Below are 24211 nucleotides of genomic sequence, written 5' to 3' on the forward strand. Positions count from 1 at the left end.
TGTACAGCAGCAGTTTGGTAGGGAGCGAGGGAGGGTTGGTGGGTCACGTAAACATCGTGTGCAACTGATACCCAGCTACATGGACACAAGAGCTTTTAAAAAGGCAGAACCTGCAAGTAGGTGTCCGTTCTAACTGAAGTTTGAATGCTATCTGCTTAAATGTGTGAGTCTTACCCATCCCTAATGGACATCTGTGAAAAAGAGCTTAATAGCCCATCAGATGCCCCCAGTGTAAATAAATATTCTGATTCTGACAAGTAACTAGTTACCAACACAAAATTGACAAACTATCAACTTTAGACTGTCCTGAAAATATCATCCTGAGACTCCATAATTTCCGGTTTGCTTATTATTCCTTTGAAAGCAGATAATAAATAAAACCTGAAAATCTTATTAAAATTGTGGCGAGCGTCAAACCTCTGAAAAATAAAGATAAATTATTAAGCTGTGCAATACTTGAAACTTGGCTCTGTCATCATTCCACTCTGCCTTTCAAAGCAAGATAACCTTTAACAAAACACATTTTATGAGGACTGCAACAGCCTGTCGCCAGGCAACCGACACCACTGAGATCACAATTTCGCCGTCAGCTTTACAGCGTTTTGGTTTCCCTATGAAGCATTTATTGCCCATAAACAGACGTGAAATGGCAATCACACACATCACCGTGAAATGCCACGGTGGGGAGGGTAGTCGCTCGGGAGCGCTGCAGCCTTTACCCCGACACGCTTTATCACGCCGTGATATTTAGTTCAACGTAAAACGCCAACAAGATCTACCCCTCTCCTGGCCAAACTGACTGCATTGTTAATGCGCAGAATAAATTGTTAACAGTTGGGCCAGGGCACCCATTCTGTCCGTGAATGCGTCTCGGTTTCGATGAGTCGTCGTCGCACCAATGCCAAATCCAGAAAACGTTTAACGTGAAAATTTAATGGAAACACGATACCTTTTCCTATTTCTTCGTGAGAAAAAACATTAATTATCCGGCCTGATGGCACGACAAATGCATGAGCCTTAATGTCTGGAGTGTCTCTCTTGTAGCCCAGCAACAGTTTCAGAAATAAACCATTAAGACTGCGTTAGGGCATGTTCCCTCTGACACACGCACACTGAATTAGCAACCACATCGTTTCTGGTACAACAAAAAATAAACAAGATGGGTCTCATTATCTGCGTGGGCTGGTTTTCCACGGTAATTTTTTTTTCCAAACGCCTTTACAAAAGAAGATCAAAGAGAAAATAAGTTGGACAAGCCAGAGAAACCTCGGCTAATGCACGAGCAGAATGAACGGATAAGTTTCTCACGAAATTCACGTCGCGTCTATCACGCAGGGATAAGCCGAGAGAAATTCTGCAAAGAAATTGCACTGGATTATGCAGCACCTTTTACTTGCGGATGATCCAATGCACACAAAGAAGAGCCTCATTCATCCTCGCGGAGACTTTGCAAACGTGTGTGCTCACCAACATTACTCTCAAGTTACTTTCTGCCACTTGAATGGTGGGCCACGGGCACTCCTCTAAGAACCAACACCCTGTCTCACTCCGCTCACCGTCGTTCGCGTAAGAACAAAAGCACGTGTGTTCTAGAGCGGACAGACGGTCGGACGGACGGAGGGGGCAGGAGGGTAAGTGGGGAGTAGAGGACTCGCAGATGTTGGGAAACCGATGGTTATAGCCAGCATGGTCCCTAGCTCGCCAGCACTTAACCGTGCCCAGGCGAGAGCGAGCTCCCATCCACCCTCGTTACGCCCAACACAAGCAGGGCGCATGGCCGAAGAGCAAACCCATGGCAGCTTAGTCTCGCCATGTGCCCCCCCCCACCCCCGCCCGCACTTTACCCAGCGCCAAGTGAACGTCTCGGCAGAACCGGCTTTTGCGGTCACTCGCGGGTGAAGGGTAAAGGCTTTCTTAGCGTGTGGTCGGTGTGAGCGTCGCTGGATGAGGCCATGTGCTTTCAGTAACCCGGGGCAACTGAGCGCAGAGTTGTGCGCGTTTCCAAGACGTTTTGGGCAAAACAAGGCGGGCGAGACAGACTTGTATTTGCTGTTTTATATTAAGCAGATTGAGACTGCACGCCCGAGCGGTGCTCGCAATGAGGCCCGAGACCAAGCAGCAGAGAGGGGGGGCAACGTAAACTAAACGACCGCGAGGCTTTGTAACCGGCACACGGGGATGGGGTGTAATCACCATCGCCCCTGCCGCGCTGTGTCATGGATGATAATGTGACTGTGCCTTCCAGCAACCAGCTTTCATGCAATCAGCAAACAGTCCCCCCCCCACGACCCATGGATCACCCCCCCCCCCCTCCTTCGTGCCAAAACGATTTTTAAGACGCGATGCTTAAATTAAGATGCGCGGTATTGCATTTACAAGCACACGGGACTTAAAAAAAAAGAAAGGAAATACGACACAGCCTGCCAAGCCCCACTGTAACATCTCCGACCACAGCCTTGTTAATCCTATAGTCCTCATGCTGCGAACCCAGAAACCCATGCCTGCCAGGGGCAGTCATTGCGAAAAAGCAAATTACAGTACACATTTGATGCCGCAATGCTGAAAAGACTTAGCTAAAATTAAATTCACCAATAACTGATGAAATTACACGCGTCTGAAAACAAAAGTTAGTCAACTAATTTTTCTGCCTAGGAACCGCGCGTTTCAAATTGCAGTTCTCTGGCTCGACTCTGGTGCATTTTTCTACTGGCTGAGACTGCCATTGCCATATCTCTTAATCTGTCAAAACATAAAAAGCCGAGCTGCATTATTCTCCTTCATGTTTGGCCAATGCTTTTATTTGTGTGTGTGTTTTTATGTGTGTGCGTACCAACACAAATATATGTATGGGAGCGGTAGAGCAATGGTGAGCACGCTCTTCAACGAAGCCGGCGACCTGAGTTCGATTCCTGCTCACGGCCAATGCTAGTAAATTATTATCTGAACCGGATATGGGTCTCCTCCCCTAGGTCGACTCAGCCTCAAATGAGTACCTTGTGCAATGTGTAAATATCACCACTAGGTAGACGCGGGCGTGGTGTTGGCCACCCACCCCCTCGTGTGCAGTGCCGACCTTCATAGATGCTCACCAACAACACTTGTCCCAACAGTCTGTTAAGGCTATACGGGGGATCTTTGTCTTTTTTATATATATAATATAAATGTGGAGTGTTGGCACAGTGGTTAGTCCACTTCACTACGAAGCATGTTCCCTCAGTTTGCCTCCCTGATCATGGCTACGATCAAGTGTTCTGTGAACCTGTGCAGAGCCGCCCCCAAGGTTGACTCGTACAATAAAATGCAACTTGGGTTTAAATAGTTTCTAAATGCAACTGCACCTCATGACTCTGTAGAAATTAGTGGGGGGGGGGGGGATATTCAAATATTCACGTAGATATAGAGGCATTCATTTGTGGAGAAAAAATAAAAGTCTTGAGCCTGGATGAAATAAAAATGACTTGTTTATCCAGGATAGTCACACTCTTTTTTCAGGAGGGTCTTGTTTTTTTTTTTAAATATTCGTTCAGCCAAATTATTATAAAGTATTTATTGTACAGGTGGGAGGTAACCGGACCATCCTGAGAAAACCCACGTGTGTGAGAGGGAAATGCTCTATGCCCCGTGCAGATGGAAACAGATTGAAATAAGTCCACTTGCGGCTACAATTTTTATTGGGCAGGGAAGTCGACATCATAGATGGCTGGGTTAAGGGAGTTCGAGACGACTGGGATGGTAGAGGAGAAAGGGCGACCTCAAACTGGGCGAAGGTTGACTTTGACAGAAATCCTTGTTTGCTGGAGTAGAGGGTGTGTGGAAGGGGGGAGTAGTGCGAGATGGAAACGTGGATTTTGAAGATGGTGAGTTGGATCTTGAAATTAACCTGGCATTAGACTGAGAATTGGAATTAGTTTGGGGGATTGGAATATTATGATGTGGTCTTGTTTACAAGTGTGGATGAGAAGTATAGAAGCAGCAACACTAGTTTTGGAGATGAGAGGTTTGGGGAGGCCGTCGAGAATAGAGTTGCAATAGTGACAGCTGGAGTAAGAAAACAGCAGATACAGTGAGGGGAAAAAAGTATTTGATCCCCTGCTGATTTTGTACGTTTGCCCACTGACAAAGAAATATCAGTCTATAATTTTAATGGTAGGTTTATTTGAACAGTGAGAGACAGAATAACAACAAAAAAAATCCATAAAAACGCATGTCAAAAATGTTATGAATTGATTTGCATTTTAATGAGGGAAATAAGTATTTGACCCCTCTGCAAAACATGACTTAGTACTTGGTGGCAAAACCCTTGTTGGCAATCACAGAGGTCAGACGTTTCTTGTAGTTGGCCACCAGGTTTGCACACATCTCAGGAGGGATTTTGTCCCACTCCTCTTTGCAGATCTTCTCCAAGTCATTAAGGTTTCGAGGCTGACGTTTGGCAACTCGAACCTTCAGCTCCCTCCACAGATTCTCTATGGAATTAAGGTCTGGAGACTGGCTAGGCCACTCCAGGACCTTAATGTGCTTCTTCTTGAGCCACTCCTTTGTTGCCTTGGCCATGTTTTGGGTCATTGTCATGCTGGAATACCCATCCACGACCCATTTTCAATGCCCTGGCTGAGGGAAGGAGGTTCTCACCCAAGATTTGACGGTACATGGCCCCGTACAGGGGCGGAGCGGGATTTCAGGCCGGGGTGATATTCAACAAATTTTAATTTCAAGAATGATTAGAGAGTCAGGCTGTTGAACTAGACGCCATCGGTTGGCGACACACTCTGACAATGCAGTTGCACGGAGTCCGCCAGACCGAGTGTCGTACACTTATACGCAGAATGTCACCCCTGTCACCCCCCCCTGGCTCCGCCCCTGGCCCCGTCCATCGTCCCTTTGATGCGGTGAAGTTGTCCTGTCCCCTTAGCAGAAAAACACCCCCAAAGCATAATGTTTCCACCTCCATGTTTGACGGTGGGGATGGTGTTCTTGGGGTCATAGGCAGAATTCCTCCTCCTCCAAACACGGCGAGTTGAGTTGATGCCAAAGAGCTCCATTTTGGTCTCATCTGACCACAACACTTTCACCCAGTTGTCCTCTGAATCATTCAGATGTTCATTGGCAAACTTCAGACGGGCATGTATATGTGCTTTCTTGAGCAGGGGGACCTTGCGGGCGCTGCAGGATTTCAGTCCTTCACGGCATAGTGTGTTACCAATTGTTTTCTTGGTGACTATGGTCCCAGCTGCCTTGAGATCATTGACAAGATTCTCCCGTGTAGTTCTGGGCTGATTCCTCACCCTTCTCACGATCATTGCAACTCCACGAGGTGAGATCTTGCATGGAGCTTCAGGCCGAGGGAAATTGACAGTTCTTTTGTGTTTCTTGCATTTGCGAATAATCGCACCAACTGTTGTCACCTTCTCACCAAGCTGCTTGGCAATGGTCTTGTAGCCCATTCCAGCCTTGTGTAGGTCTACAATCTTGTCCCTGACATCCTTGGAGAGCTCTTTGGTCTTGGCCATGGTGGAGAGTTTGGAATCTGATTGATTGCTTCTGTGGACAGGTGCCTTTTATACAGGTAACAAGCTGAGATTAGGAGCACTCCCTTTAAGAGTGTGCTCCTAATCTCAGCTCGTTACCTGTATAAAAGACACCTGGGAGCCAGAAATCTTTCTGATTGAGAGGGGGTCAAATACTTATTTCCCTCATTAAAATGCAAATCAATTTATAACATTTTTGACATGCGTTTTTCTGGATTTTGTTGTTGTCATTCTGTCTCTCACTGTTCAAATAAACCTACCATTAAAATTATAGACTGATCATTTCTTTGTCAGTGGGCAAACGTACAAAATCAGCAGGGGATCAAATACTTTTTTCCCTCACTGTAAGGGAAGATGTTGCACAGACGGAGCTGAGATATGTGGGAAGCAAATGAGAGCTTGGGATCAACTGCAGCTCCAAGGTTCCCACACTCTTTGCAAGTGTAATTTCAGCGACGGTGGTGGGACTTTTGGTCGATTAGAAGTACTTCAGTTATGACAACATCTAGCTGGAGGAAGTTAGAATCAATCCAAGATGAGAGAGCATTCAAGGCAGGATTGTGCCATTCCAACCTTAACAGGTGCTCACTTAACCCTTTCCCGTTCTGAGATGTCTGCAAGTTGCAGGGTTGGGTCCCATTCACCTCTGAATTTTGGAGCACGCAAGCAGCTCAGCGTTAATTGTATTTATACAGGCGTAGCGTCGCTGATTTTAAAGACAGTCCACTCACCGCAGAGAACAGTAGCGACACGACCACCGCACTCTATGACAGCTGGCGCCAAACTGTTTCACACGCCCTCCCGCGTGGCCTTGTGGCAACCTCGGTACCCATAAAAGTGATTTTATTTTCGTTTTTCTTCCAGTTTCCTTCCTATGGCGTACACGTACGATGTCGCACGTACGTCATTGGAACTGAATTCGAAGAAAAACGAATGACGTACACGTCCGTCAACGGAACAGGAAAGGGTTAAAAAAGCACTATCCCCCAACAAGCTAACGGGACTGCAAGAAGAGTCCTCTTGTCTTTCCGACTCCAGGTGCTCTGCCGTACCGTGACCCCATGGATGATGGGGGACTTCCCAGCGATGAGCTTGTACGTCTCCTCTAGGGCCTCCTGCTCATCCTTGTCCTTGAAGCGTTTACACGAGAGTTGCTGAAGCGCCTCCTTGAACTCTTCGAACGTGATCACCCGTGCCGCCTTCTGTCTGCCGGTGTGCCAGGGAGAGGGTCACACGCAGACAGCACCCACTCAGACAATGCACCGCTTGCATTGCGGTGAAATTACCCGTAAAAATTACCGATAACCGCGGCCCCTTTACTTGTCTGCCCACCTAATGCTGTGGGTAGAAAGCATGGCCAAAAATTTCCAAAGGTTTCGAATTCACATCCTGGTCACGGGTCGACTTAGTCCATGCTATAGGGTTGATGGGCTGAGTACACAGAACAACATAGCATATTCGACCCACTGGGGACTCGGCTTTTGGCAGATATGTGAAAAGATTGGATACGTGAATATCTAGAGAAAACGACGGTCAAGCCATACACAAAAAGACGCAAAAACGAACTTCAAAATGCTATACAGTGAGGGAAAAAAGTATTTGATCCCCTGCTGATTTTGTACGTTTGCCCACTGACAAAGAAATTATCAGTCTCTAATTTTAATGGTAGGTTTATTTGAACAGTGAGGGACAGAATAACAACAACAAAATCCAGAAAAATGCATGTCAAAAATGTTATAAGTTGATTTGCATTTTAATGAGGGAAATAAGTATTTGACCCCCTCTCAATCAGAAAGATTTCTGGCTCCCAGGTGTCTTTTATACAGATAACGAGCTGAGATTAGGAGCACACTCTTAAAGGGAGTGCTCCTAATCTCAGCTTGTTACCTGTATAAAAGGCACCTGTCCACAGGAGCAATCAATCAATCAGATTACAAACTCTCCACCATGGCCAAGACCAAAGAGCTCTCCAAGGATGTCAGGGACAAGATTGTAGACCTACACAAGGCTGGAATGGGCTACAAGACCATTGCCAAGCAGCTTGGTGAAAAGGTGACAACAGTTGGTGCGATTAATCGCAAATGGAAGAACCACAAAATAACTATCAATCTCCCTCGGCCTGGGGCTCCATGCAAGATCTCACCTCGTGGAGTTGCAATGATCATAAGAACGGTGAGAAATCAGCCCAGAACCACACAGGAGGATCCTGTCAATGATCTCAAGGCAGCTGGGACCATAGTCACCAAGAAAACAATTGGTAACACACTACGCCATGAAGGACTGAAATCCTGCAGCGCCCGCAAGGTCTCCCTGCTCAAGAAAGCACATATACATGCCCGTCTGAAGTTTGCCAATGAACATCTGAATGATTCAGAGGACAACTGGGTGAAGTGTTGTGGTCAGATGGAGCTCTTTGGCATCAACTCAACTCGCCGTGTTTGCAGGAGGAATGCTGCCTATGACCCCAAGAACACCATCCCCACCGTCAAACATGGAGGTGGAAACATTATGCTTTGGGGGTGTTTTTCTGCTAATGGGACAGGACAACTTCACCGCATCAAAGGGACGATGGACGGGGCCATGTACCGTCAACTCTTGGGTGAGAACCTCCTTCCTTCAGCCAGGGCATTGAAAATGGGTCGTGGATGGGTATTCCAGCATGACAATGACCCAAAACACACGGCCAAGGCAACAAAGGAACGGCTCAAGAAGAAGCACATTAAGGTCCTGGAGTGGCCTAGCCAGTCTCCAGACCTTAATCCCATAGAAAATCTGTGGAGGGAGCTGAAGGTTCGAGTTGCCAAATGTCAGCCTCAAAACCTTAATAACTTGGAGAAGATCTGCAAAGAGGAGTGGGACAAGATCCCTCTTGAGATGTGTGCAAACCTGGTGGCCAACTATAAAGAAACGTCTGACCTCTGTGATTGCCAACAAGGGTTTTGCCACCAAAATGTTTTGCAGAGGGGTCAAATACTTATTTCCCTCATTAAAATGCAAATCAATTTATAACATTTTTGACATGCGTTTTCTGGATTTTATTTGTTGTTATTCTGTCTCTCACTGTTCAAATAAACCTACCATTAAAATTAGACTGATCATTTCCTTGTCAGTGGGCAAACGTACAAAATCAGCAGGGGATCAAATACTTTTTTCCCTCACTGTAAATGTAGCACCATGCTTTAATGTCATTTAGAAGAGAATGTACGCGAGATTGAGAACACATCTCTGCACGTGCAGAGAGTCGTATTTGTAAACATCTATATAGATTGAGCAATACTCCATGGTCACTTCAACAAGGAAACAAGTTGACTCATGGTCATCCAGGAAAGCTTCATCGAGCCTCGAGCCTTACACACAGGTTTTCTAATATCTCTATTGAGTGTTTTAGCGTGGCGGGGGACTGGAGTGGCCCAGAAATAAATCCATGTATACACAAGTGGATAAAACTCAAATTCAGTTGAGTGAATTCTATCTCTACTTAATAAACCTTTACATGATGGTGTTAAATTATATATGGAAGTACAGAGGTATATGTGTTTTGTTGTGAATCCTGCGTTACAAACCGACACTGATGATGATAACACACCAACTATTGCCATTATTTATCTATCGAGGAAAGCCATGCTCTTTTTTATTTTAATATGTTTTCAGTCAATTAATGATGAGTGTTTATATGTGCGGGAGGAAACCGGAGCACCGGGAGAAGATGAAAGCAAGCAAAGGGGCAACACTCTCACAGAAGATTTAAACAGATGGCAATTAGCCCACTTGCTGTACAGCCTTCTCCTGGCGAGCCAGGGTATGGCACCTCGGGCGATCCGTCAACCCTCTCCTGCATGGAGCCGGATTTAAGGCATGCGCCACCACCGCCCAGCGGTAATTGTTTACTATAATGAAAAGGGTCCGAGGTTTTTGCGGTGACCTGCACAGTATTATCAGCATCGGCAAGGGGGTGATAATCGCGGGAACCACCGAAATACAATACGGGTCCCCTCCATGATTGCGATAACCATCTGGCGTGTGAACCATCAGACAAAGAACATCCTGTGCACACAACCTCTGTTCGTTTGCAGATGTAATCCAACTCGTTCCCACAAAAGCCTCGATTCTCATCACTCTGCCATTTTTTTCAGTGACAACGACAAAATGAGACAAGTGTTGAAACAAATTAAGACAGCAAAAACGGCAAAGCTCATGCATGTGTTCATGACATGAACAATCTTTTTCTTGTATACCCCCCTTCGTCATATGGAGTATGCTAGTCATGGTGTCCCAATGTTCCAATGAGCTATGGGTGGTACTTATTTCTGCTCTCAATCTTGAGTCAAAGGTAGACTTTAAACATTTCTACCGTCTGCAACCTTCCACCCAATGGGTGCAGCTTCGCCACGCGGTGCTCGTTTTACCGACTTTGGAGGGATGATTGATCGAGGTGACACTCAGCAGGATCTGAACTGATAACCTCGCAAACTGGACATGGTTGCTCTATAAACTATATCGTGTTTCCGGTTGTGTACAAGGTTGGAGGTGTAACGAAGAATCAATTCATCGATTACAGGCATCAATTTGAGCGTGTACAAATGGTTTATCGGTCCGTGTATATTGTACGTAATGGGTTTATGTGACCCCTACAAGGCTGCTACTTTCACCACAATAAGTTAACAAAATGAATCTATTTTGAAATGGAATCACAACCCCCTGCATAGCGACAAATTTCTGAACTGCTGGGGTCTCCTCTGTACAACAGTTACAAAGCACAGGTGGTGATGAATGAAAGGACCATGAATATTTGATACTTGGCGATTTGTTTTCTTTAAAATATTCAACATCACCTACACTTAAACGGGGTATCGAGAGAAACCCTTTAGCTTGCTTTACCCTATGAGGTAAGACATGGTAGCCTGCTGCGCGCACACACACGTGCTGCCAACTTAAGCGAAAAGGCGATTGAATAAATTTCACGTTTGGCCGAATCGCGTGTTTGTCTGGGCCACCTATGTGAGTCGCAGCTGCAATCCACGCTCACTCCATCGGTGCAAAAGGCTTTTAAACACGTGAGCAAGGGGGAATAATATTTTGCAACAAAATGCTCGACGGAATGTTTTAAGCGTTTTCCAAATATGACAAACGACGTTGCCCCCCTACTCTTAAAAACATGTTATTTAACATTTGTGGGGTTTTTCCATGCCAGTAAACTTTGAGAATTTGTAATATTTTCAGCAATCGCCACCACAACACCGCATACAAATTGCACTATGACACATCCTGTATTTGTTGATTTTTAATACTTTGAGCATTTTTGGAATGGAGGGGTGGGAATGGTAGCGTATGCGATCATTCAATAAGACTTTAAACCCAGTAACCCAGAATTTAATTCAGTGTTGAGTAACATCAGAAATAGGGCTGGGGTACCCCCCTCCCACCACCAGACCTATTAAGCACAAATCAGCACAGCGAAGCATGGTCAAAAAAACCCCATGACCAACGTGGCAAGGGGAGGCCTTTACATCCAGTAGATTATCAAATAATGGAACGTTTTATTATTTGATTTGAATAAAAAGGTACATTTCTACTCACAGTCATACGTATTGTATACGTATTGTATATTTGAGTAAATGTAAAAGGTACTTAAACATCTAATGCAATGAGCAGGTGAATATTTCTCAGGCTTCTCAGAAAAGTTAATCTTAAACACCAATATACGTAAACGTTTACAATTTCTTAAAATGTAGGCCTCATGTATCTAAACTAAACTATTTCATTTACCAGGTACTGAACGATTAGCTATTTTTCAGAGGTGACCAAGCCACACATGATAGCTCACCAAAGTGCCTTATATCCCTTTGTGGGGATTTATAGTAGCAGCCAAATAATCTAAACACCCGTTTATAAATGTGCAGGGCAAAGCCGGAAGACCCGGAGAAAAATCCAAACGACCATGGGGAGAGAGAACACGCAAATTCCAAATATACAGGAATCATCAGGGTCCGGGATTGAATCCACGACCTCCTCCATACCAGGCAAAGGAAATAGCATTGCCACAGAGGAACCCATATAAACTGTAATAAACTTGCAATGATTACCAATTTTCAGTTATTCACATGTCAAATACGTATCTGGGATGAGCGTGAATTCAGGCGGATCACTTGTGATTAAATTGGGTTCTCAAATTACGTCAATGTATGGTCAGTCTCAGGTCATATCAACAAATTACTACAAAAATAAAATCATGAACAAAAAAACTAAACATGTTAATCAATAACATTGCCTTTGAAAGGAAAACTATATAATAGGTGACGTTTTGTGGCAATGACACGTCTTCATAGCGCAAAAAGAGGCTAGAGAGAGGGAAAAAAAGAGTTTGAGACTGCACTATAAACAACAGGACCTTGATGAGAATATATTCTATTGTTTTCTGATGACCGGTTTTTAAATTGGCATATGAAGTTACCTAAGAGTAGCTATAGCTACCCAATAGCAGCCATCATGTTAAAATAGTTTTGCACTTAATTTTGCTAAATTCGAAAAGAAAAATCATTTTGACTGTTCATGTAGATCTCAAAAATAGTGCTGTGACATCCGCTTCGTGAAATAAGACTAAGTAGAAAGCATGTAAAGACAACGATGAAAACCTATTCCTGCACTCACCATAAATGCATTGAATTGTGCATGGAAAAATCCATGCCTTATGATTCGTGAACATTATATCCAAATAATATACATTTATGCGAACGGTGTACACAATACTGCAACCACAAATCACGACAATTAATTGAATTACCACGCAGATGAAACTTGACATTCCTAAATAATTAAACCAAACTACATTATCGTAAAAAAAACACTACAACAAACGGCGTATAATTTAGCCCTCAAAGAAAGGTACGTTGGAATATTTTGTACACATATTTACGATCACCATGGGTCTCCACAACAACAGTAAAATGGAGACGCAAAAACGTGCTGAACATTTAAAACTGATAGCAGCACCACGCTTGCACTTTGCTCTGACCCCCAATTCTACCCTAAACAGCCTTCCATTCTCATGGCAACCCAAACGCCACGGAGGCCGCATGCCAGCTGCTTGACGGTGAATGGTATCCTCTGTAAAGGGCGAGACCGATGTGCATTTGCGGGAAGGTTCCACTCGGCATGGCCGTCGATGACCACGGGGGGCACACAGCAAAACGACGCAGCCGAAAAAAAGCGGCACCAGAAAAACAGGTGACGCTGGATTGCCCGCATTGTCCACATTGTCTTTAAGCCAAACCCTTTTGTGCACTGCAAACATCACCAAGGCAGGTGCAAGGGACAGGTGGTGGCTTGGACACTGCACAGGAGCGTTCCCCAACAGGACGCTGGGCAGTAAGCACAATTTAGCCATCTTGGTGGCGGCCGTTTCCACTTAAATGTACACTCTTTACGATCGGTTGTCGCATTCGCCAATGCTTATGGTTCTCGTTCAAGTCTCCTACCGAGTAAATTGTTTATCAGTTCAAGGAAAAAAATGGGACGAGACCTCAAACTCTCCAGCATGGCAAATCTTTAACACTTCAACAACAGTGATGAAACCTGGAGCTCCTGAGCTTCAAATAAATATATACGAAGTACAGTACAGAATGAAGAGTGAACACCCTGAAGCTACTGACAAGATAATTTTAAAACAACCACTTGGTGCTGCTCCGCACCTGAGGCCAGGTTGAGTTTGGCAGAGATGTCCCACCCACCGTACACCCACTCCTTCTGTGCAATGGCTACACAGCTCAGGGCATAAGGGCCAAGCCTAGTAATGCTTTACAAGTTGAGCACCGTATGTCTTCAATTAAGCAGTCTGTCTCACACTCATGAACCTTTCAAAGTAGTGTAATGTAGAACACACCTGGGTTAAGTCAAACACACGCATGGCATTAAGTTAGCGGATTAGAAAACAAAAATGAGAATCTGTGAAAGAAAAACACTTGGGCAAGAGATATTAACAGAATAAATTATCGAAAAAAAATGTGCAAGATATCGATTGGCATGCGTTAAGGAGGTATCGCATCTCACGCTCGCAAGCCCGAGCTTGGAGAAAGGCTCCAATCATCAGCTGTGACGTACGCGGAGCCCAGACATGACACCGTTCACCCCCCGAATTTCGTCACCGTGACGTCAGCCGGACAGCTCCCGTTAAGCCACCGGATCTAATGCACGAAACGTGCTCAACATTGAATGGGAAACGAAACCTTGGCTGCCCACGTCCGCGCAATCACATCGCACGACCCTGTCAAATCACACCACCCCCCCCCTCTCCCGTTCGTCTAAAAGCAAACGCCGGCCATGTGATCACGTCTCCAGAGCATAGCGCTTTGGCGCGTGGCAAAAATACTCACTTGACTTTGGAGAACGCGATGTCGACGTCGGTTGATGTGATTGCCTTGCCGTCGATGACCTTGCAGTCTTTGCACAGCTTGGCGAAGTTTTTGCCGTTGAGCTCCTTGCCCGTGGCCTTGGTGTCTCCCAGGACGGCGAACTTTTTAAACGAATCCTCCAGCGATGCGATGTCCACCTCGCCCTCCGCCATGTCCAGACACCCCTTCTCCTCCTCTCCTCGTCACTGCTCCGATTGGATTATTTGGTTTCAAGCAAGTCGCTCCTGCCCGCTACACAAAACACAAGTTGCGAGGCCGCACATGCTGTTAACCATTACTTATCGTGTTTTGTAATTGTTCTTTATTCATTTACGCATTCGCGCACACATTGATTCAATGAATGTTGATTATAATAGGTCTCTCTGGCAGTTTTCTCAAGAAAGAAATAGTCCAAGCGCTCTGTAAATATTAATTAGATTCAAATTTTCATTCGTGAGAAAATGTTCAACAATTTTAGAGTTTGGCCGACTGCTTAAGAACTGTGAACTACACTCGCAAGTGATGTCAAGGTAATTAAATATAGACGTGGTAGAAAACATTTACGAGTGTAAAAGTTCGTGGATTTAAACCGTAAAAATGTTTGCATTCTGCTACCTCGGGCAACAAGTGTTTGATGATGAATCAACATTGGGCAGGCCCCGTGTTTTCTGTAATTGACGTGAGGTGTGCCTTGTGAAGGTAATTATAGCGCTTAAGGTATTGTGCCAAGCCACACACATTAAAGAAATACGCCTGCCACACCCCAACCACATTGGTCACACTGCAAAAGCCAATCGCTCAACTAAAACTCAACTGTGAGGCTGCTTTGTGGGGGATTGTTTTTTTTACGTAGATATACATTTAACAAATATACGGACCACCACCCGATGGGTGTTTCACGTATAACCACTTTTCCCGAATGCAATACGCACGTTAGTTATGTTTGACATCTAACTAATGCAACACAAGTGTTATTATTATGATGACACCAACGAAACTATGCCATGGTCATGTAATATTCATATTGCAATAAGTAAACGGAGGAATCAGAGATGATCTCGAAAAACGTTTGCTGTTACCACAGTGGTGGTAGTGCGAGTAAAAAGCAACAGAGGCCATTGCCGATGGCAGGACACGCACGCAGAGGCGATCGCGGCAGACACGTTTTTTTCAGAGGCTTCAACCCTCCGATTAGCACGGGCTGGCTAGGTATGGTGCTAAAGAAGTTCAACATATATACAGACAATATGCACCCTTTCCACATTAAAAAAAAAACGTATTCTTTGTACACGTACCTTCGGCCACGTGGCCTTCTGGGAGGGATTTTCTTGACATGCAACCACGTGCTACCCTATCGAGGTGGACGTGGCACCTCTGTGGCTGCATAGGTTACGTGACTCATTGGTGCTCCCCTGGCTGCTGTGTCCCTGGGGCTCGTTATTGCGCTTGTGAGTGCTGAGCAACAGTACAGGTTGGTCCAGATATCTTGTGACCCCCCCCCCACGCGCCAAATAATTGCCCCTTAAAAATGTTTTGTTCCTCTGCTTATTCATTTCTGTTTTCATACCCCATCGGTATACAAATATAACGTTTTAGAGAATTAAATGGGGGGGGGGGGTCACAAGACATCTGGACCAGCCTGCTGTGCTGTGGTTTTTACACTGATGTAGTTATTACATTTTGTAAAACGTCTTATGATGCGTTGCATTTAGATGGTATATAAATTAAAGCTCGTTGGCTTATCGCTTTTCATCTGCACGTTTATATTATATATGTGCGTATATATTTTTGTATTTGCATCATGTAGTAAATTGCAATGTATCGGATACACTCATAGCATAATACTTCAGATATTAACGTTATGGCAATTGCTGATGTGAATCATGCCAATTCCATTGCCCTTGTACTTTTTTATACTTTCCAATTAAGGACGAAAGCATGAACGCATTAGCTCTATCCAGCTGTCTATATCAAGGGAGTCAAAATAACTCATTCAGATGTCCAATATGATTGTTTTTAATATTAATTAGTTCTCATATGAGGATTCTTTTATCCTGCAAAAAAATAGGAGCAGATCGATCAGAGGATCGCCCAAAACTCGAGGATATAACACTATCTCTAAATAGAAAAGCCTTTTTTTTCTCCCATGGCGATGACATCATGCACCATGAGCACATCAATCCCAATGACGTCATTATATGCACTGTCACCTTGTTACCGGGCTCGAGCAATAACGTCATTCTTCATCGGGCCATGGTCAATCCACTGCTGTATGAACGCACACCCCAAGCCATCACCACTCCCGCAACGTGGCAATTCAACCCAGTACCTGCACACAAGCTGATGTCATTTAATCGGGATAATATTTAAATGCTCCATCTCCTTGGTGGTACTACTACTTTTGGGCACGCTGTCACTTTGTCATTAATCTTTCCAGTCAACCATTAATCCCTTCTGGCGATGTGTCCTGCCCAAGCCCACGTCTATATTTTATTTTTTATTTAGTGACTCGCTCAACTTCCCTATACTTTGCACTCCTGTCTGTGTTTGTATTGTTTATTGTTGTAATTTTTTGACCTGCCCCTACTGGGCATCTGTGAAAGAGCTTCATAGCTCATCGGATTCTTCCAGTCTAAATAAAGATTCTGATTCTAATTAAGACTTTAACAAACACTCAATACGTTATCCGGCATGTTCTCAAATCCCCATGTTCATGTCGCAATGATCCTTTGAATAGTTTTAAGGTTTTCTTCCATTTACATATTTTCTTTGTTAATGTCAATGTTTCTGATCCAGTTCACCACAGGTAATACGAATTCATTAGACTTTAAAAGATACTTTTGAGGACAAATGCACATTGTAAAGCATTTGAGAATATTTGCAGTTGCATTCCTTTCTTCTGCGTTCTGTTTATCAGATAAACAGTCGCAATGGAAACACACAGCCTGCATGTTGGTTATTGTCAGGCGCTCCGTTGAAATATTGAAATATTTGTACTGTACTGAATAAAGTGGCCCAAGAAATACCCTCCTGACAGAGCGTTACAAAACTCGGTGGGGCTTTCTGGGATAAATATATCACATTGCTGGTCGGGTGTTTACATAATGGATTGACGTTCAGAGGGGTGACTGCTCAATGCAGAGGCAGTTTAATGGTTGTGTACAACACTTGCAATGTGGTCTATCGAGTGTGCGTGTGCCACACATATGGGAGGATTGATCTGATAAAAAAGCCTCAACCAACTGATGTTTTTTTTCCCCCAGGCTTGTTTCGTCTGTAAAATGCGTGCATGTATTTACCCGCAAAATGACTGAAAAACCCATTCAACATATCATCCGGTACTGGCCACTAATTTACCATTTTAACACTGAAACGTGACTAACTGGGGCACACTAACTCTTTCCAACAAAGTGGTGAGGCATGTTTAACGTCACAGCACTGGGAGGGGCCAGGTGTTGTGATTGACAAGTACACACTGAAAGTTATCCCGAAGCCATGCGCGGCCCCAGAGTCCAATAAACACCGTGTGCCTTTCAATGTACCGGTAAATGGAAGACAAAGATCCCCCGTATAGCCTAAACAGACTGTCGAGGCAAGTGCTGTTAGCAGGTAGCACCTATGAAGGCCAGCACGGCACACAAGGGGGTGGGTGGCGAACAGCACGCCCGGCCGCCTTTGTCTCCCTAGTGGCAATATTTACATATCGCACCAGGTACTCACTTGAGGCCAAGTCGACATAGGGGAGGCCCAGGACCGGTTCAGATAATCGTCAATTTTGGTGTCGAACATGGAAACCCGGGAATCGAACCCGGGTTTCCATGTTCGTAGCGCAGCACATTAACCGCTACACCACCGCCCCACAGCGCAGACACACACACAAGACTTCCCCAAAATGGTCAAAATGTTAAGAAAATACCAGCCCAGGAACTGTGCATAATTGCTGCCAGTTTATTTAACCAGGTGAAACGCGCATTGAGAGTCACGTTGTCTATTTGCAATGGGAACCTTGCATTGTCGTCGTCGTTGTCGCTGAGTCCGTGGAAACGAGAACAAATGAAGATGTACCCCACACCCCTTTGTCAGTGCACTCCTGGATGAAGTCCTCCATCGTGCAGTGTCGGTCGTGAGCGTTGTCTGATCGTACTTCACCGCGCTGGTCAGTTCGGGTTGGGGGAAGAGGGGCCGAGTACGTACAGTATTTGGATAAAACTCGCCGCTGCTAATGTTTGCCGTGGCTGGGAATGGAACCGCTCCACCCGTGTATTTATTTAGCGAGAATTCATATTTGGGTAATTATCAGTGTGTGTGCAATACTGGAAAACACATGTGAGTATACGCATTTTGTTCAAATTTATTTAAAAAAAATTCCCATTAGATTTACAATAATGCCACATGCATTATATATAATCACATATAGCGTATGCATGTTAACACATGCATACGCTATACGCATGTGAAGTACATTCTGTAGACAATATATACACAACAGACCCATACTACACACATTCAAAGCACATGCCATATCAAGTACGACTACATTTACTGCCAGAATATGCACAATACAGACCGAAGCATACGTCAAACACCGTTTGATTTTTTTTTAGTTAAGAACATATTCTCACTTCATGCTTTCTTTCATACCACAGTGGGCTAAGTGGTGACAGAGTGGTAACCACACTACTGACAATCTGGTTACCGATTCCCGGCATGGATAACTTCAGTGTGTAGTGATATCCGAACCGGGCCTACATACTTCCACTTCACCAAGCTGGTCTGGATCAGTATGATGAAGTATGGTCAAATAACCTCCACGGCTAACATGATGGTGTGGAGAAACTTTCATCCAGCAGTGGATTAACCAAAGGCTGTAAGTTTATTATTTTATACCACAGCACAGTACTGTACTCCATACAAATAAGAACATTACAATACTGTGCCATACCAGATTATACAAAATAATTGATCATAAAAGATGAGAGTCAATACTACAAGTCAAGCATGAAAACAATTAATTAAAACTGTTTTTATTTTTCCAGGTAAGGCCCAGAGCTTTTTCAGAAGTGACTAGGCCACAAATGAAAACTCAACAAAGTGGCTGATCCTGTGGAATTTTTTAGCAGCCACATTAAGTGTGCGTGTGTGGTGCCTTATACCTCCACCATAGGGATGTGGAATTTCCACCATTGGCTCAGGGCTACTCATGAATATGAATGCTGCACGAACAGTCATTTGAGCAGACTTTTAATCGTCCATTTCTTGCGCATCCTGTTCTAAAATAAGCCAGAAAACCCTTCCATATCGCACACACCGAGACACCGCTGCAGGGCCGATTCATTAGCAACACAAATTAGTAAATATAAATGCGTGGCGGCATTACCAAGATATTTCCCCGGCCCATAGCCCCTGGAGGCAAGCCTAGAGACTGAATGTGACCGCACGCGCTCACGCTGCAGTAAAGGGGTCACGCAAGGCCACTCGCATCCACAAAGGGGGCTCTCCATTTCAAGCACTGCCCTGGCAGACTGCGTGAGATCTGTCAGTAGCGTCTCAAATTCCAGGTGTGGCTTAGAGTAGAGGGAGGAGGTTATTGGTTGTGGTGGCTTTTAAAGACAAAAAAAGGGAGAGACCGATAAACAAACAAAATATATATGCACTGCGGTCACATTACAGAACCGTGTCGATACCGGGTCACACCTTGCGTTGTGGAGAACTATATACAGTGAGGGAAAAAAAGTATTTGATCCCCTGCTGATTTTGTACGTTTGCCCACTGACAAAGAAATGATCAGTCTATAAATTTAATGGTAGGTTTATTTGAACAGTGAGAGACAGAATAACAACAACAAAATCCAGAAAAACGCATGTCAAAAATGTTATAAGTTGATTTGCATTTTAATGAGGGAAATAAGTATTTGACCCCCTCTCAATCAGAAAGATTTCTGGCTCCCAGGTGTCTTTTATACAGGTAACCTGATGAGATTAGGAGCACTCCCTTTAAGGGTGTGCTCCTAATCTCACCCTTTAAGGGTGTGCTCCTAATCTCAGCTCGTTACCTGTATAAAAGACACCTGTCCACAGAAGCAATCAATCAATCAGATTCCAAACTCTCCACCATGGCCAAGACCAAAGAGCTCTCCAAGGATGTCAGGGACAAGATTGTAGACCTACACAAGGCTGGAATGGGCTACAAGACCATTGCCAAGCAGCTTGGTGAGAAGGTGACAACAATTGGTGTGATTATTCGCAAATGGAAGAAACACAAAAGAACTGTCAATCTCCCTCGGCCTAGGGCTCCATGCAAGATCTCACCTCGTGGAGTTGCAATGATCATGAGAACAGTGAGGAATCAGCCCAGAACTACACGGGAGGATCTTGTCAATGATCTCAAGGCAGCTGGGACCATAGTCACCAAGAAAACAATTGGTAACACACTACACCGTGAAGGACTGAAATCCTACAGCACCCGCAAGGTCCCCCTGCTCAAGAAAGCACATATACATGCCCGTCTGAAGTTTGCCAATGAACATCTGAATGATTCAGAGGACAACTGGGTGAAAGTGTTGTGGTCAGATGAGACCAAAATGGAGCTCTTTGGCATCAACTCAACTCGCCGTGTTTGCAGGAGGAATGCTGCCTATGACCCCAAGAACACCATCCCCACCGTCAAACATGAAGGTGGAAACATTATGCTTTGGGGCTGTTTTTCTGCTAAGGGGACAGGACAACTTCACCGCATCAAATGGATGATGGACGGGGCCATGTACCGTCAAATCTTGGGTGAGAACCTCTTTCCCTCAACCAGGGCATTGAAAATGGGTCGTGGATGGGTATTCCAGCATGACAATGACCCAAAACACACGGCCAAGGCAGCAAAGGAGTGGCTCAAGAAGAAGCACATTAAGGTCCTGGAGTGGCCTAGCCAGTCTCCAGACCTTAATCCCATAGAAAATCTGTGGAGGGAGCTGAAGGTTCGAGTTGCCAAACGTCAGCCTCAAAACCTTAATGACTTGGAGAAGATCTGCAAAGAGGAGTGGGACAAAATCCCTCCTGAGATGTGTGCAAACCTGGTGGCCAACTACAGGAAACGTCTGACCTCTGCTGCCCACCACGTAGTCGAAAAACATCTACAATGCATTGCAATAGCATTACCAGCAATACTGTAATACAAATGTAACAAGTTACGTTGTTATACCCGAAAGCCTCATTGATTCCGAACACCATTTTTTATCTAGAATCCGATTTCGCCATGAGCTGCAACAGCTCACACCGGAGCACAAGATACTACGATCAAGGTTGTGGCCAGTCCTCAACCCCAGTCATCACATCAACTGCACCTCCGATTATCACGATTGGCCACGTACGGTGCGAAAGAAGTTCAAAATACATACATGCAGGTGTCCCTCACGGATCCGTCCTGGGTCCTCTACCATATTTCCATCGGTCTACATTGCCGTGATTGGTCATCTCATCAACAGTAACATAATAAACTGTCACACTTACGCCATTGACATTCAATTATACTACAACAAAAGCTGCAATCAGGGCCAATCAACCTTGAAAATGTTTCCCCCAACATTGCAACACTGCGTTTGGTCAAATCACCTATGACGAAACCCTCAAACATTACGTAGCCCCTTTTCCTAAACACCAATGACGCTCGCTCAAAATCTTCTCACACCATTGGCCCCGCCATCAGCCGCGCAAATAATTTGAAGATCATCGGTGTCACCTTGGGACTCTACATTCTCCACTCGACAACCATGCGCTCAACATGCCATTCATTCACCATCTCAGGACCTGGTGGCGGTGGTGGCACATCTGCCCAACGTGTGACCACAGCCACAGCAAACATCAGAATCAGAAATACATACAGTATTTATACTGGAGGAATCCGATGAGCTACAAAGCTCTTTTTCACAGACGTCCAGTAGGGGCGGGTAAGAACGCTTGAACAACAAACATGCAAAGCACAAGGTAAACAAATCACCCAAAAACATACAAATAAAACTAAACCATCCCAATCCTATCAAGCAAAGCCCACCGAGGTATTCAATTATTTTTCAGAGACGGCCTGGCCACAAATAATATCTCAACAAAGTGGCCCATCATTTGGGCATTTATAGCACCAAAGCAAACACTCTGTGGCTTGCAGACATCGTTGGCACTCGTCTTGATGTCCCGCAATGCCAACAATTCTCCGACAATCATAAAAAAAACACCTCAACAAAGTACACCGGGGCTTCAAAAACAACCCGTCATGTGTCCTGGGCATCATGTGCGACCCACATGGTTTCCATGGCTTCGCTAAAAATGTTGCATTAGCTCCACGTCAAATCAAAGATACGGAAAAATGTTTTATATCCTGTACCAGAGATCTCTCCTCTCAAGGTATTCCGCCCCATATCTCTGATATGTCCTTCTCACTCCACTGACCACGTCAAACCACCGCGTCCCTACATAGCACACCTGACAACCTGCTCATCGTACCCAGAACCGGCACCGTCCTGGCTAAGCGGCGCTTCACCATAGCTACATCAGCCATCTCATACGCTCTCCCACCGCACACTGCATTCAAGCATCATCCAGGTTGGCTAGGTACGGTGTGAAGGAAGTTCAACATACATACGACCAGCAGCTCGAAGCTCACATGTTCAGGCTGGCTTACGACAAATAAATTTGTCTCCACGCCTCCTAGTACTCGATCGAACAATGCGTTCCGATTTGTGAAATATGCACACGTTATAAATTGTTCGTTATTATTATCAAGCGGGTACAATTGGCGAAGCTTATGCGTTTTCATATAGAGTAGATGAACATGTGGGAAGAAACTGCAATTGCCGGAGAAAGCCCACGCATAGAGGGACTACTTAAAACCTCTACAAATAGCTTAGAAAACTACCTGCTGTATTTTCTGTCACAGCATTGTCCTGAGTGGTAATGCACAGCCCTTTGTCAATCCAATGCTGGATGTAGGCCTCCTCATGCTGTGCTAGGTCATGGAGATTTGTTTCATCATAACTTCACCATGCTGGTCAGTGTGGGTTTGTGAAGGGAGAAAGGCTCAGGATCAGTTCAGATATCGCTCGTCACTGATGTTAGCTGTGGCCGGAAGATTAACATCGTGGTGGTTGGGGATATAACGCAGTGCGCTATCCACTTTGCCACAACTCCACACTCTGAAGGACAAATTTGTAATGCAAACGGCGCTTTTTGCTGGATCCACCTCCTCCACCTCCAAATTAGTGGCTCTTGGATGTGTTCCATGCAACATACACGTAAGCTGAATACACGTGGGCAACATATAGCATGGAGCGTTTCATAATTCTGAACAGGATTTCATTTCAGCGGCACTACAACAGTATTGAATTCTTAGCGACGTGAGGAATGAAGACGGAAATACAAATTGGGTTTCTGAATCACCTGTGTTTACTTGGCAGCATCGTGTTTCTCTTTCGTCATGGCAACGATTAAGTCACCTTGCTCGAGGTATTGATGCAGAAACATCTGCTCTCCACGGGTGATAAACCGAGCACCTCAGCCCAACTTTCAAACATGCACCTTGCACACGCCCTTCGAAGGCATCACCGACATTCAATGCCATTTTATCAATTTGGCTACGGTGATACTGTACGCAAACTAAGGCCATTCCAACCTGACAGGTTAAAGGCAAAAACAACTGCATTTTGTTAGCGGCCAGTGAGCGAGTGATGCCTGCCACTGCTATTATCGGACAGCATTTCGACACCTCCTTTGGGGATGTATTTCAGTTGGTAAAGCAACAGGAAACCTATTTGTGATGATGAATTTAAGTCCTAGGCAGTGTTAACTTTATATACCTCATCACCATCCTTTCAGGGCCGGTAGAATCGAGTGAAAGGTATCACCACTTGGTGGAAAGTCAACAGTGGTTGTCCTGTGGTAGACTTGTCCCTATCACGACGATCATTCCGTGAACGCAGACCAGATCTTTGACTCGCTTGTGCCACCTGCGGTGGCATAGCTTTAGTGATTCCAATTTCTTTATGTGACCAACTATAGCGAATTAAGAGATAACCATTTTAAATGAGTGGGATTATTAAATAATTCGCTCTCAACCATATACATAAATCGGTACTACGAAAGTTTTTTTTTATAACTTAGGTGGTACCAATTTATGCTCTGGCCCATGGACTAAATGCAGACTTTTCTTTACTTACTTAGGGCTCCCAACGCAGAGGAGTAACAACCATCGGCAATTACTTTCATGAGATACCCTTACTGACCGGGATGTGTAAAACAAAGTTCTGCAAGCGGCTTT

At 44.8% G+C, this 24211-nt stretch overlaps 1 protein-coding gene across 10 annotated transcripts in view; it reads right to left on the reverse strand.

Annotated features, from left to right (window-relative positions):
- The window catches only part of LOC116944131 (tubulin polymerization-promoting protein family member 3-like), a 35693-nt gene that overhangs the window by 5857 nt on the left and 5625 nt on the right, over window positions 1–24211 (reverse strand). For 5 of the 10 annotated variants that reach the window (XM_032957587.2, XM_032957585.2, XM_032957586.2 and 2 more), the window contains 2 exons: window positions 13898–14167; window positions 6581–6734 (listed from right to left, as the gene is read on the reverse strand). In XM_032957587.2, coding sequence (XP_032813478.1) covers window positions 6581–6734; window positions 13898–14088 — 345 coding nt within the window. In that variant the 5' untranslated portion in view covers window positions 14089–14167. Of the gene's footprint in view, window positions 1–6580; window positions 6735–13897; window positions 14168–15210; window positions 16260–17920; window positions 18069–21785; window positions 21861–24211 lie in introns of those variants that run through there. The other 5 variants (XM_076068297.1, XM_076068296.1, XM_076068294.1 and 2 more) reach the window with 3 other exon arrangements.

The sequence above is a fragment of the Petromyzon marinus genome, chromosome 20 (genome assembly GCF_048934315.1).
Source record: "Petromyzon marinus isolate PM22_M1 ecotype Great Lakes invasive population chromosome 20, UKy_Petmar_22M1.pri1.0, whole genome shotgun sequence".
NCBI classification, from domain to species: domain Eukaryota; kingdom Metazoa; phylum Chordata; class Hyperoartia; order Petromyzontiformes; family Petromyzontidae; genus Petromyzon; species Petromyzon marinus.